Source organism: Zingiber officinale, chromosome 5B, assembly GCF_018446385.1.
Source record: "Zingiber officinale cultivar Zhangliang chromosome 5B, Zo_v1.1, whole genome shotgun sequence".
In the NCBI taxonomy this organism is placed as follows: domain Eukaryota; kingdom Viridiplantae; phylum Streptophyta; class Magnoliopsida; order Zingiberales; family Zingiberaceae; genus Zingiber; species Zingiber officinale.
The window spans coordinates 8382342-8396304 of NC_055995.1; the positions used below are offsets into that span (position 1 = coordinate 8382342).

Sequence of the window (13963 nt, forward strand, 5' to 3'; positions counted from 1 at the left end):
ATAAGGAGTTAATTGATTTAAATCGTGGCACCTCTTCACTCTACTCGTCGCGCTCTCCGACCGAGCTTCCGGCCAGGCGACATCTCACGCGGGCGACTTCCTTTGAGGGCGTCACGATCGGGCGCGGTGGTCTTCAGCCATCCCACCGACGGCACGGCTGGGCGAGGGTTTGCGAAGGTGCAAGGAAACGAGGCAAGTACATCTCGTATGTTGGTATGAACTCCATGAAGTAAGGGATAGATGTTAGGTTTATGGATGGTCGGGTATGATGAATTTTTTGGTGGAATGAGCTGCGGATCGGAATTTCTATGCTGTCCTTGCTTTGCCCTATGTTTCTTCTATAGTTTTCTGCAACGGATTTTGGGAGCTGAGGATTGATTTTGATGTTTTCGGGTTTCCTCTTGATGGATATGTGTTCGGTTCTTGGATTTGGCTGTGAATTCCGTGATGCTTCCTCGGATCTGTACCGAAGTGAGATTTCTGTGTTTGTACTTGATATAGATGAAGGTAAGCAATCTCTGCGTTGGTGTGGGTCTTTGAGATTTTCTAGAACTTGGTTTAATAGGCGAATTGAGGATGTTTCTGTGTTCTTGTACATGGTCAGTTTGCTGTTTTTGTTCTTGACTAATCTTTGGATGATACATGCTCGGATTGGAATTGGGTGTTAGGATTTCCGGACAGATTTGAAGTGGTTAAATGGCTTTCCAATGTGCTTTAAATTTCTGTGTTGGTTGTGGTACCCCGGAATCAATTTGGAGTGTTTAGGATGGCTATTTATGGTGCTTGGGTCTTTTGTGTTGGCTGTGGTTTCCTTGACGGATTCGTAGCGGATAAAATGGATTTTCATTGTGTTATTATTTCTTGTATTGACAGTGGAACTTCTGGACAGATTCAAAGTGTTAAAGATGGTTTCCAGTGTGCATTGTGTTTCTTGGGTTGACTGCAGAATTTCCGGACAGATTAGAAGGAATAGGTTTAGGTGTGCATTGTGTTTTCTCGGGTTGTCTACGAATTTCTGGATTCGTAGATGTTTTCATTGTTTCCTTAGGGTGCTTAGAGGTCTTCACTGTTCGCTTTTGGTACTTTGATGTTTTTCATTGATACCCTATGATATATGGCAAGTATATGCATTACTTGGAGTTTGAATTGTTGCTGAGTTTGTTCCTTTTGATGCCTCCTGGTTCTCTTGGCGGATTGGGTATTTGCAGCTTGAATTTGATGAAGTCTTTCATATTGGCAGATTTCCTTTATTTCCTTTATATGTAAAGAATTATGAATTGAATTGGGTCACACATTTGTGGGTAGGTTCTGTGCAAGTATTGAATATAAAAGGTTGTGAGTTGGTTAGCATCTTGGTTGCTGTTTGGCTCAAGACTTGGCACTTTTAAAGAAATTGTTATCTCATTGCATCCTCAAGATGCTTAGGTTGGTTATGCACGATTTAAATTTAGGTAGTTTCCTTTTATGGAAATTAGCTATGCGGTAAGTATGCCTAATTATGTGAAGAATGATATGAGTGAATTATGATAAGGATGTTGAGGATAGGTTATGATTTCTTATGAGGCTAATTGGTTGGATATACCTATAAGGGGTCCTGTGTCAGTTAGGATCATGGAAGAATTTTCTGATTAATCTATTTTGATCCATGTCCTGTAATTTTAGTATTGCTTTCATCATAGAGATCAGAACTTTTTTCTGTTTCCCTATACCTTGAGTATCTTAACTTTATAAAGTCATGTTTTGAACTTTCAGATTTGTATTACTATCAACACTCTGTAGGTGGTATATTGTCTGTGTAACTTCCTCTAGGTTCTATCGCCTTTGTTATTTATTTTCCAGATTGAATACTTAGTGTCTTTCATCCATAGTTGGGTCATAAGTTTGCTGTATATAGCTCTACAAGACTTTCAAGTTTTAGTATATGTAAAGATGATAGTATATCACTCGCTAACTTCATCTTACATTTGAAATAATACCCCACACTTTAAATACTGATTTGAACCTTAAAACATTCTGGTCTGTGTCTGCAATAACTATTTCATTGTAATAGTTAAATTGTAATTTCATTACATTGCACATTGTAATTTCCTTGTACAGAAAAAATGGCATCACACATTGTTGGGTACCCTTGCATGGGGCCAAAGAGAGAGCTTCAAACTGAATTAGAAACCTTTTGGAGTGGAGAGAGCAGTTCTGATCGACTGCAAAAAGTTGCAGCTGATCTCAGGTCATCTGTTTGGAAGCAAATGGCGGATGCAGGGATCAAATACATTCCAAGCAATACATTTTCCTACTTTGATCAAATGCTTGATACAACGGCAATGCTTGGTGCTGTTCCTGAGAGGTACAACTATACTGGCGATGAGATAGGATTTGATATATATTGCTTAATGGCCAGGGGAAATGCATCTGCTGTTCCTGCTTTGAAATCTATGGAGAAGAGACAGTGGTTTGACACCAATAAGTAAGCCCTTTGTATAGTTTCTTATCATTGATTTTACTATTAGTATTCTTCTGACTTTGTACATTTTGATGATATATCATTACATTTATTTGATATAGGCATTTCAGTGTCCCTGAGTTGGGCCCAAATACAAATTTCTCATACTCCTCGCACAAAGCAGTGTCTGAATACAAGGAGGCAAAGGCGGTATGTACTTGATTACTTAAATTATTTGAAAATATCATAACTTTAAATTGTTGCTATTTTCAAATAATTGTTGTGTTTTGAGATTTAAATTTTAGTAAGTCTTTATTTTGTGCTTATATTTCGTCAATTATGCAGTTGGGAATTGAAACAGTTCCCGTTCTCATTGGGCCTGTAACTTACTTGTTGCTCTCAGAACCTGCTAAAGGTGTTGAGAAGTCATTTTGCCCCCTTTCACTTCTTGAAAGCATTTTGCCTATTTATAAGTAAGTATCCAAAACCAATCTCCAGTAGATTTAGATTACCTTTGATATTTTTTCCAGGAGTTTTGTACTTAAAATATCACAAAACAACAGGGAAGTTATTGTGGAGCTGAAGGCTGCTGGTGCTTCATGGATTCAGTTTGATGAGCCAACCCTTGTTCTGGATCTTCAGTCTGACAAGTTACATGCATTCACAGAGGCTTACTCCAAACTAGAATCATCTCTGTCAGGCTTGAATGTGCTTGTTGAGACTTACTTTGCTGGTGTACCTGCAGAAGCATACAAGTTAGTTTGTTCATATTGATCGACACCACATTGCATCTTTTTTTGTTCAATATTTCAGATTATTTTAAAATTTCCAGGATTGTCACTGCTTTGAAGGGTGTCTCGGGTTTTGGTTTTGACCTTGTTCGTGGAATCGGGACAGTTGACTTGATCAAGACTGAAGGCTTCCCTGCTGGCAAGTATCTTTTTGCAGGAGTTGTTAATGGAAGGAACATTTGGGCAAATGATCATACATTCTCGCTCAGCATACTTGAGAAACTTGAGGGTGCTGTTGACAAAGGTATTCATCCCTTGTCTATTTTTTTTTGTCTATTTAATTATCTTTCTTTTTAATATGCTGATGATTGTATTTGCTGTTTGCCTATAGACAAGCTTGTTGTCTCTACTTCTTGCTCACTCATGCACATTGCTGTTGACCTTGACAAGGAGTCAAAATTGGACGATGAAATTAAATCATGGCTAGCATTTGCTGCTCAAAAAGTTATTGAAGTAAATGCATTGGCTAAAGCATTGGTTGGTCCGAAGGGTGAGGTAATTCTTTTTACAAATTAATATTATCTCATAAGAGTCTTTTGAGAGAAAATGAAATTGATTCAATATATTTCATTCAATAGCTACTCAAAATTCTCCTATTTGACTATTAGAATGTAGTGAATAAGTATGATGCTGGTTTCATAAGGCGTCAATTAGGTGAAATATTTTCTCAACATTGTTATGTACGGTCTCAAATCTGCTGAGAATATTTTTTTTCTTTCTTTTATATTATGACTTTTTTCATTTTACATTTCTTAGATTATAATTATTCCTTGTCATTTTTGCAGGCGTCATCATCATTTCCTAAACCAAAATTTTCCAGAAATTTATTAGCTCTCCTATTAGCCAGCAGCGAGGTAACTGAAAATGTTATTTCCTTTTACTTCTTTCATTTTAAATTCCTCAACTATAAATTATAATCATTTCTTTATTTTTTTTGCAGCCGCCGTCATCTTTGGAAATTAATGAATCTGAACTTTCCAAAGATCTGTTACATTTTATCTTCTCAAAACTTTCTTTGATCGATCTTCTCATATGTGGCGATGTGTGCACACGTTGGTGCAAGGCTGTCCGTCTTATGTGCTGCAGTTCTGATATTCAAGTCCCACAGGCTCCTCCATTGTTTCTATGGCAAGATAAATCAAATGAGCACACACACTATGTTAGCCTATGGGAGGATCAGATGCAGATTCAGATTCAGAAGAATTCTTGTATCCGTGGAACAATCATTGGATTTGCTCATGGTTGGCTAATAATTGTAGCCAAGGATCATGTGTACCTTATTGATCCTATAACCCATGTGCGTATCGACCTTCCGTTGATCACCTTCGTGGACACTAACTCTTGGGACTTTAGGGGAACATTGTCTTCACCTTCTTCTCCAGATGGAGATTTCACGGTCATCATAATATTCAGCAGCCAAGGTGTGGATAACTTTTTGATCTTTGCTAATACAAAAGATGAGCAGTGGACCCATATAAATACAAAGAATGAAGAGGTGATATTAGACGCTACCCTTTATAAGGGTAAAATTTATGCAGTGACGAATGAGAACATGTTGACTTACGATCTCGTCGAACCGCATTCCATGACGCAACTGGTAGATTTTCATGAGAGAGGGTTTCTGATTTGCCAAGCAAATTTTTTTTACACTCCGGAAGGTGATCTAATGTTGACAGATATAAATAAGACAAGTGTTAAGGTTTGGAAGGTCGATTTAGAGGCGATAGACTACCTCGAACGGATGGACAGTTTGGACCCATATGTTGTATTCGTGAGCAGAGGCGCCTCTATCTGCATCGAGTCTTCTCAATTCCTTATTTTGAGATCAAACTCGATATATTTTTTTAACTCAGTTAAGCAGGTTATGATTTATAGCATGTTGGAAAACAATATCACCACCATGGACGAGATACATTTATTTGCACCTTCAGATGTTCTGCCAATATGGTTTACACCTATTCTCAGACCTTATCGCAGGGAACCGACAGTATGACAATGATTGAACAATATTCTGTGTATTTTTTTCTTCAACATGTTGCGCTTCTCTTTGTTTTTCTCCAATTCAGAATATTAAGAAGTCTATTTTCGAATTTTGTCTTTACCATCTCTGCCTTCATAGAGAATGTTTCTCAAGTTTTCATTGTGTTCAAAATCCATATCAATTCACAGATGATAATATGTGTATAGGCAATATACGCTCAGCTTTTCTTCAACATAATTGCCTGAATTGGCAATGTGCGTTCAGTTTACTGCCTATCGATGGGTAAGATAATATATCATTATATAAATTCTCTTAGTTCAAGAAGAACATTTCATATTGTTAGGAATGCATCCACGAATATTAGTAGATGGATTTTAAATTGACAAACGGGCTACTCTAGAGTTTCTAGAGAAGTTTAAGACACCTATTGTGATGGGTGATGCACCTGATAAGGAGATATTGAAAATCAAAGGTAAACCATATTTTTATATAAAAAGTTATTAGGTCATTGATATGAGTTTCTCTAAACTCTGTTTGAATTTTCTTCTTCTGTAGTTATAAGAATCGCTAGCTGATCAACTGACCGATGCTGTTGTTGATGCAGAAAGTTTATATTTACTTGCACATGTTTTCTATAGATCTTCTTTAATGATTATGAATTAATTCTGGTCAAAGCACATTAGTAATAAAGCTCTGAACTGACTGCAAATCACAATTGAATTTTTTTGATAGGTTGAGGAAAATTATCATCTCTATTTTGTTGAAATATATCAGTATCTCCTGAAAGAAATTCTGTTTGATACATGTCTTTATTTTTAGAATATGTTTATCAAGTTTGTTCTGGGCTCTTAAGCTGAAAAACTCTCTCTCTCGTGTATTTAGTGGCTAGCACACGAGATGTTGCTATCATGAGGTCTGAGGTTCGAATCTTGGTAAAAGTCGAGGTAAATGTATCCCTTATGTGTTAGTCACTATTCCAAAGATTAGTAACCGTCCGTGATTTACCTCCTCTGTGTTGGCCCTAGGACAGATTGACGTGGGCGCTGAGAGTGAGCGTATTCGTCTTTTACCACCATTAATTTTTTATCATTCTACCATTTCTTCCCTATGAAGATCCTATTTGTTAATACTTTATGATGTATACCTGGTGTTTGTAATCTCAATCTTAGATGCTAACTATATTTACCAACTTTTTCATTAACAGGTATTCTGTATAAGAAAACAGGATGAGTCAATTGATCTCTTCATGGTTGAGATAATTCACATGCGCCATAAATTTGATGTTGGCACACGCTTGGTATGTTTTTCCTGTGATCGTTCTTTAGTGTTTTTAAAAGTCTCTAGGTTGCTTGACTAGGCACCCAAGTGAGGTGCGGCTTGAATGTCTTACCTTGACTAGGCACCCAAGTGAGGTGCAGCTTGAATGTCTTGACACCTTAGTCAGACAGGCATTGTCTAGCCATGTGTTTGCTTCTAGGTGATAGGGTAGTTGGTTAAGAAAAAGGCAAAAAAAAAAAAAAAAAAAAAAAAAAAAAAACTTGTAGAATGTCACAAAAAAAAACAAAAAAAACAATTCCTATAGAAAGCCTCAGCTCCTCTTCCTCGCAATAAACTCTGGAGAAGTGTACTCCTTTCCCACACAATTTTTGTGGACAAACTATCCTACAAACTTCTCTAGTGAGTTTCTGGTGATGATCCTTGTAGGTGGTGATCTCTCTAGGAAAAGTTTTATTAACCAAAAAATGTTGCGTGGCTCAGTCAACAATAGAGATTAATCACATGATCAAATATAATGAGACTTTTGAGAGGGCAAGTGACCATTTTTTTAAAAAAGAAATTGCATTTTAGACAAGGGACTTCATCACATATTTGATATATGCACCCTTTAGGCAGTTCATCTGCCTTGGAGAGCTAGGCATATGCTTTTGCAGGCCAAGACTGCATATATCTGGTGAAAGGGAACAATGGCGAACATATATGCAATAAAAGGGAAGCAACAAATGGTTCCGTTCATTTGATGATTGAGAACTTATCTTGATGATATTTGTCTACTAAAGATGACTAATTATTGTGGTTGTGAAACGCGAAACTAAATTTTTTATGTCTTAACACGAAATTTTATGTTTTGTTTTATAAGTTTGCTAACTACTATATTTTGTTGATTAATACTTAAATTCGGATAATCTAATATTATTTATTAACCTTAACATATGTATTATTGATAGTTTAATATGGTTTAAATATACAAGTCATTAACTAATAAATTATAACTATATGTTATTATGTAATAGCTTCATACTACTAAGGATTATATTATAAATTATATAAGGTTGAGAATTTTAAGATAGATATGTGATATTACTTGCAAGGTGGGATAGAATAGAATAAGGTTTATTAAAATCTTGACCCATGTCGAGATTTCGGTTATGGAGCAGAATGATACAAATCTCTACTCGTGCCATAGTTTTGATATTTTTTTAAAAAATAAATATAAATGTATATTAATTTTATTAATATTTGATTATTAAATATTATTTTGAGATATTGAACTTATATTTCAATATTTTCTTATAAAATAATGTCTATTAAATTTTTATTTTTTTAAAAATAAATAATTCTCAAAATTCAAGCTAAATATGAAATTAAATTAAAAGACTAAAAATAATTATAAAATTATTTAAGAATCTTAAATTATTTTTTAAATATATTTGTAAATTTTTATTTTTTCGAAATATTTAAGAATTATATTTTAAAAAAAGATTATTTTAGATTATTATGTAATTTTAAAAATATTACCTTATTTTATAAAATATTTAATAATTTTTATTTTTTTTAAAATTTTGAAATATTTTTTATTTTTTATAACTATTATTAATAATAGTTTTTTAAAAAATATTTATCATACTTTTAATACCGGCTAGCAACTTAATGTAACTCTCTTTCTTTATCCGGACTTAGGATCGGCCAGAACTGGTTTGTTGGGCAAAGTTTAATTATTAATAATAGTTTACTTATAATATATATATATATATATATATATATATATATATATATATATATATATATATATATATATATATATATAACAAAAAAAATTTAATTTTAGGAAAATATAAAATCTAATTAGGATTTTTTATAATTTTAAACAAATTTTTATATATTTTAATGTGATAATAAGATTTTAGTAAGGGTGTCAAAAATGAACCCGATCTAACGACTCGATCCGAGTCGACCTAAAAAAATCAGGTTCGGGTTCGAGATTTTCGGGTTTGGTTTGGATTGGAAGGTTTTCGGGTTGAAAATTTTTGGGTCGAGTTCAGGTCGGGTTCGAGTTGACCCGGATTGATTCGAATTTAGGATTTCGTATATTTTTTTTCGGTTAAATCAAATTTTATTTTTAAAATTAAGATGCTTGTATGTATACTAATTAATATCAATGTTAATATAATAAAAATGAAGTATTGAGATAAAAATGAATAATTATTGGGAAAATAGTAAATCAAAAAGTCATTTTGAATCGGGTTATTCAGGTCGGGTTTGGATTTAGGGGTTTCGAGTTGTATTTCGATTTGGGTCCTGTTTAAGTTGAGATTTAAAAAAATTATTTTTTAAACATTCCGACCCGAACTTAACTCAATCCATCCAAATTCACAGCCCTAGATTTTTGGGACTCCGTGGGTCGCTGTGTCCTCCACAACCTCGCGGTACCCTCACAATTGTTGTGTCGATGTCGATCCTACATCGGATCAGAAAACACTGTCAGTTTTGGACGACAAGGCAATAGAATTAACTTTTATTTAAGCAAATATCTGTAGCTCCAAATGTCGATAAAAAGATAGAAACTAGGTTAAGATAGTATGAAGATGCTTCGAGGTGAGCAATAGATTCTATGGTTAGTAGAGTAGAATTGATTAGGTGGAAGGTCTAAGGGATTGGAGACAAAATCTTTTGTTGATTTATTAATTTTTTTATATGTTTAGAATATTGCTAGCGATATAGCGGGGCATAGAAAGAACAAATAACCCAATTAAAGGATATGATTCATGCAACGGACCTGAAATACTTGGGACAACTACACGCTTATAATGAAGATAATATAGGTTATTAATATTGTTGTTTAACATTTAGTCAACTGATAAATTCACATTATTTATGAACTATAAGATATTATTAATAATATGGTTTATTTGTTAAGAATTTTCTATTTACACACCTTGAATCGTTGGGAATCACCTAGGATCTTGGACAATATGGGATCTAGGCGCCTTATAGTGCCTTTAACAACCTTGTGCTTCTTGTTGGTTGTTCATATTAAATGTGGTATTGCATGGTCCACCTGCTTTTTTCTTGTATATTTAGGGATTTAGGTTCGTTAATTCTGGAAAAAAATTTCCTTTGGAATTTGTAGTTTTTGGTGGTTTCTAAAGTGATTTTATAGAGGAATGATATGTGCAAGAGAGTGGCTAGAAGCTCTAAGAAACTTGCAAATTAGCGAATATGGGGAGTGTTTGCTGTAAACGAAATTGGATATAGGATACTTTATTGAAAATTAATTCTACAAATGTCATTAAAGCACTTGTTAACAATGGCATCTACAAGATTCATCGAGTTATTTAGTCAGATGAGAAATGATATTTGCCGCGACAATTCGCCGCGACAACTTGCTATAGACCGATCAGGAGGCAACCTGATCGGTCTACAGACCGATCAATAACCTGTCGCGGCAAGTTGTCGCGGCGAATTGTCGCGGCAAATATCATTTCTCTAGCCAGATTGTTAGGAGAATTAGCTTCTTAGCAATGGCATGAGTACTGCTACTGCAATTTTCTCTTGGTCATCAATGGTTTTACCCACTATTGACGTTCCATAAGTGTACGGAAATATCATAAGTAATAATAAAAGATATCGTATCCACAGGGATTGTAATAAGCACTAAAGATGTATCAACACGAATTAGCTAAACAACTAATCAATTGGTTTTCAAAAGCTAAATGCAACTATGAAAAGTAAACATAGAAATGAAAGAACAACAAACAAGATTATGAGCTATGATAAAGGGATGTTCTAGGAGTTTTAGTTTCTTTGTAAGGTTCCTTAATATAAATAATTTACCAAATCTTATTCCTCAATTATCCAACATTCGTAGAAGGTTGTCGGTTCTCTCTTGCAATAGACAGCCTAGGACTGAAACCTATACCTAAATGTGATCAATTAGGTATGAGTCTATGTTGTCCTTACACGGGCTTGCACCTGTCACGTGCTTCTCTCGGATAATCAACATGGAAATCATCATTTCTCGACCCATAAGGTATAAAGATTAATGCATGAATTTATCCTACCCTCTTGAATTATCCTATATCCTCCTCAAGCTCATCCCTCAAACGTCCTTATACGGGCTTGCACCTTTCGCGTGCTTCCCTTGTAAAATCGAGTGAGAGATAATCTCTACAAGATCCATAAGACATTCAAACAATCAATCAAGAATGAGAATTAGGTCCAAATCACGACAATTCATTCAAGATTAAATTGATACAAACAGGGCAAAATCATAGAAATAGGAAATTGACAAATCCACATGAGTTTACATCAATTCATCTTACAAATACTCCCTCCATTCTAGAACAAAGGGATCTACTCCATGAATCGTAGAAAGAAACCCGAAGAAATACAAATTACAAGAATTCTTGATCCCCAATGCAAGAAGAGGAAAGAAGAAAACTTATCAATAAAGAAGAACAGTCTTCGGATCCAATCCACGCTCCCGGAGTCGAAACATTGAAGATCTTTCCTTGGATCACCCAGAAATCCTCCCAAGAATGAGAGGAATTACCCAAATCTTACTTTCTCCCAAAAGGGAGAAGATCCCTCTTTCAAATCAAGAAGGAGGCCTTATATAGAGGGGAGGTTCGGGCGCCACACGGCCTCGAGGCACGACCATGTAAAGCTCACACGGCCTGGCTCACTCCCTTCTCTGCCAACCTCACACGGCCGTGTGTGAGACATGACTGTGGCACACCCTACATTTTCTACCTTCACATGGCCGTGTAGATCTACATGGCTTGGGTAATCTCTGGCTCTGGAAACCTCGCACGACCGTGTGGTGCACATGGTTGGAGCTCTCTTACTCACTGGAAATCCTGCACGGCCGTGTAGTGTACACGGCAGTGGCCTTCATGGTCTCTAGAAATCCTCACACGGCCGTGTAGATCTACACGACCATGTAAGGCTTCAACACTGGAATGCTTGCATGGCCGTGTATTGCACATGGCCTGGACTCCTGCTGGCTCCATATCTTGACACGACCGTGTGAGGTTCACACGGCCGTGACAACTTCTTTCTCTGTTGCAGCCACATGGCCAGGGCAACCCCCCATGGCAGGGCCGTGTGAGGTTCAGGAATGGTGCTTTCCTCCTTTGCCTCGCTTGCAGATTTAGCCTTGAACACGAAATCTTCACCAATTCAACTCTTGTGTACAGAAATTGCACAAAAGCAGATCTCCGAATAAAAAGAGTAAATATGCTAAAAGGAAAGCTGGAAGTATGAAAATACGTAGACAAAGCATGTGCAAAGTATGTGAATGTGCGTCAAAATATGCTAAACAAAGGTATATAATCTACGCACATCATACCCCCAAACTTAAATTTTTGCTTGTCCTCAAGCAAAATGCTGCAATCTAAATTCATATGTTCTACAGCACATTCATAAACCTTAATGTATTTTCCCAACTCTATCAAAAAGTTTCAATAACAAGCATGATCATGGAAACAAAGTCAAGTATGGCTCAAGCATAAGTATCTTATGCTCAGTGCAAAAAGTACTTAAAACTCTTCAAATTTCAATCTATGTTCTAGTCAAATCGTTATCAAATTTGAATTCCTAAAATTTCCAGTGATAGACACTTACTTGCCACACACTTGGTTCATATTTCTCAATCAACCCAAGGTCTCAAAGGCGTACTCAATCTCAAGAGAAGCTAAGCAGTCATTTCCCCAGTAACTTAACTCGGTCTCAAAGAGGTGACTTACTAGATTCCACTCATGACAACTATTTTTTATATCCCTTATTTTTTTTATTTTTTTATTTTTTTATTTTTTTATAAGTATTTGCATTGTGCAAAACTTATTCATAAATGTACTTTTAGCACGAATGTTGGGATATTTTGATTTTTCCAAATGAGCTTACATGATTTGAGCCTCATCCAGTAACCAAAATGAAGGTTGAGAAATCACCATGAAAACCAAGTACTAAGCAAACAAGATGAATCATAACTATTTCAATGACATCAACTATTCAAGCATCAAGTATAGTGAAGTGAAGGTAGATCCTTAAGGTTAAGCCAAAACTAGAACTCATTTCATATGATTCTTAGCTTATTTCATGCTACCCAAGATAGAGAAAAGAAGAACATAAAGCTTACTACTAGCATCATTTGAACATAATGAATCTAGATAATGAACATGCTAACACTTTCACTTGAAGACAAGAAAGCATATAAGTGAAGTTTGATATTCTCAAAATGTTTGCCACAATTTTTTTTTCAAAAGATAATCAAATGACTGTAAAAAACAAACAATCAAAGCAAGACGATCAAAGCAAGACAATCAAAGCAAAGTGCAAAATAGAACTAAACATGCAGAAAAACAAGCAAAAACTTGAAAAGAAATTAGGTTATTGCCACCCCCCCGAGTTAAACTTTTTATCGTCCCGATGAAATCAATATGGTGGATGAGGTGGAGGTGGATGAGGGAAAGGAGGCCTACGACGTGGTTGATCAACAGGAAAACTAGGAAAACCTGAAGTTTCGCTCAGGATTATATGATACTTAAACAAAGCATCTACTTGTTGGCTAGTGACACTCATACTCTGCATAAAATCTCTCATCCTAGCCTGATTAGTATAATAATCCTGCACAAATTTAGCCACTTGACATTGAAAATTTCTCGTGAACTGAAAATGGTCCTGTACTTCTCTGAACTGATCATAAGATAAAGAGAAGCGTTCCTTCAACATCGTTTGTTGGGTATTTTGCTTCTCATGAAGTGAGTCTAGAGAAGCACGGAGAACTGAAAAATTAAATCTGGAGGAACCCGTACCATAAGCAAAAGAATGCCTAGCAGGATCCGGAATACCGGAGGGTTGCGGGTGTCCAGATGACGAGGGCTCATATTGTGGCTCAGTGTCTTCGGATACAGAAGGAACATTCTCGGGATCTAAATCAGTAATTACCCAATTAGTTGGGTTGTGAACCGAAGTTCGTTCAGGACAAGGAAGAGATAGAGGAAAACCATTCCTCCTAGGGAATGCAAAACCATTCTCATCCCGAATAAGCATTTTCATGGCAAGACATGCATCAATGTCTATCATATCATTGCCATGAATGACTTCCAACCCATTCAAATCAAGTTCCAAATTAATAGCTATTTGAGTAATTAAACCTCCAAAAACAATAGATCCCGAAGATGCCCTAGCAGCTCTCACTAAAGTCTGTACAAAATGAAATCCGGAATCAAAATCAACCTTATATAACATAGCCCATAGAGCATAAAGTTCTACTTTCTTAACAACTCCATCACTTTCACCCCTACCAAAAATGGTTTTGCTCATAACTCGATGTAAATATCTAAAACCAAGGTTTTGCATGTGAGAAGCCTTAGCTCTAGAGGGCTCATAAGGTTGATCTAATCCAGTGATCGAATTCCAAAATTGATTCCAATTAAACCTAGAATCAAACCTACAAGAGCTACCGGAAGA

At 35.7% G+C, this 13963-nt stretch overlaps 1 protein-coding gene across 2 annotated transcripts; it reads left to right on the forward strand.

The window, feature by feature from the left end:
• Positions 1-5332, forward strand: LOC121984084 (5-methyltetrahydropteroyltriglutamate--homocysteine methyltransferase-like). Of its 2 annotated transcripts, none has more exons than XM_042536866.1 (9): positions 1-192; positions 2098-2464; positions 2563-2650; positions 2786-2913; positions 3004-3195; positions 3273-3475; positions 3563-3726; positions 4017-4085; positions 4172-5332. In XM_042536866.1, the coding sequence occupies exons 2-9, from the start codon at positions 2103-2105 to the stop codon at positions 5222-5224; spliced, it is 2259 nt and encodes a 752-aa protein (XP_042392800.1). In that variant the 5' UTR covers positions 1-192; positions 2098-2102; the 3' UTR covers positions 5225-5332. The 2 variants fall into 2 exon arrangements, with proteins under 2 accessions (XP_042392800.1, XP_042392799.1); XM_042536865.1 differs by lacking the exon at positions 1-192 and adding an exon at positions 240-507.
• The last annotated feature ends 8631 nt before the right edge of the window (positions 5333-13963 follow it).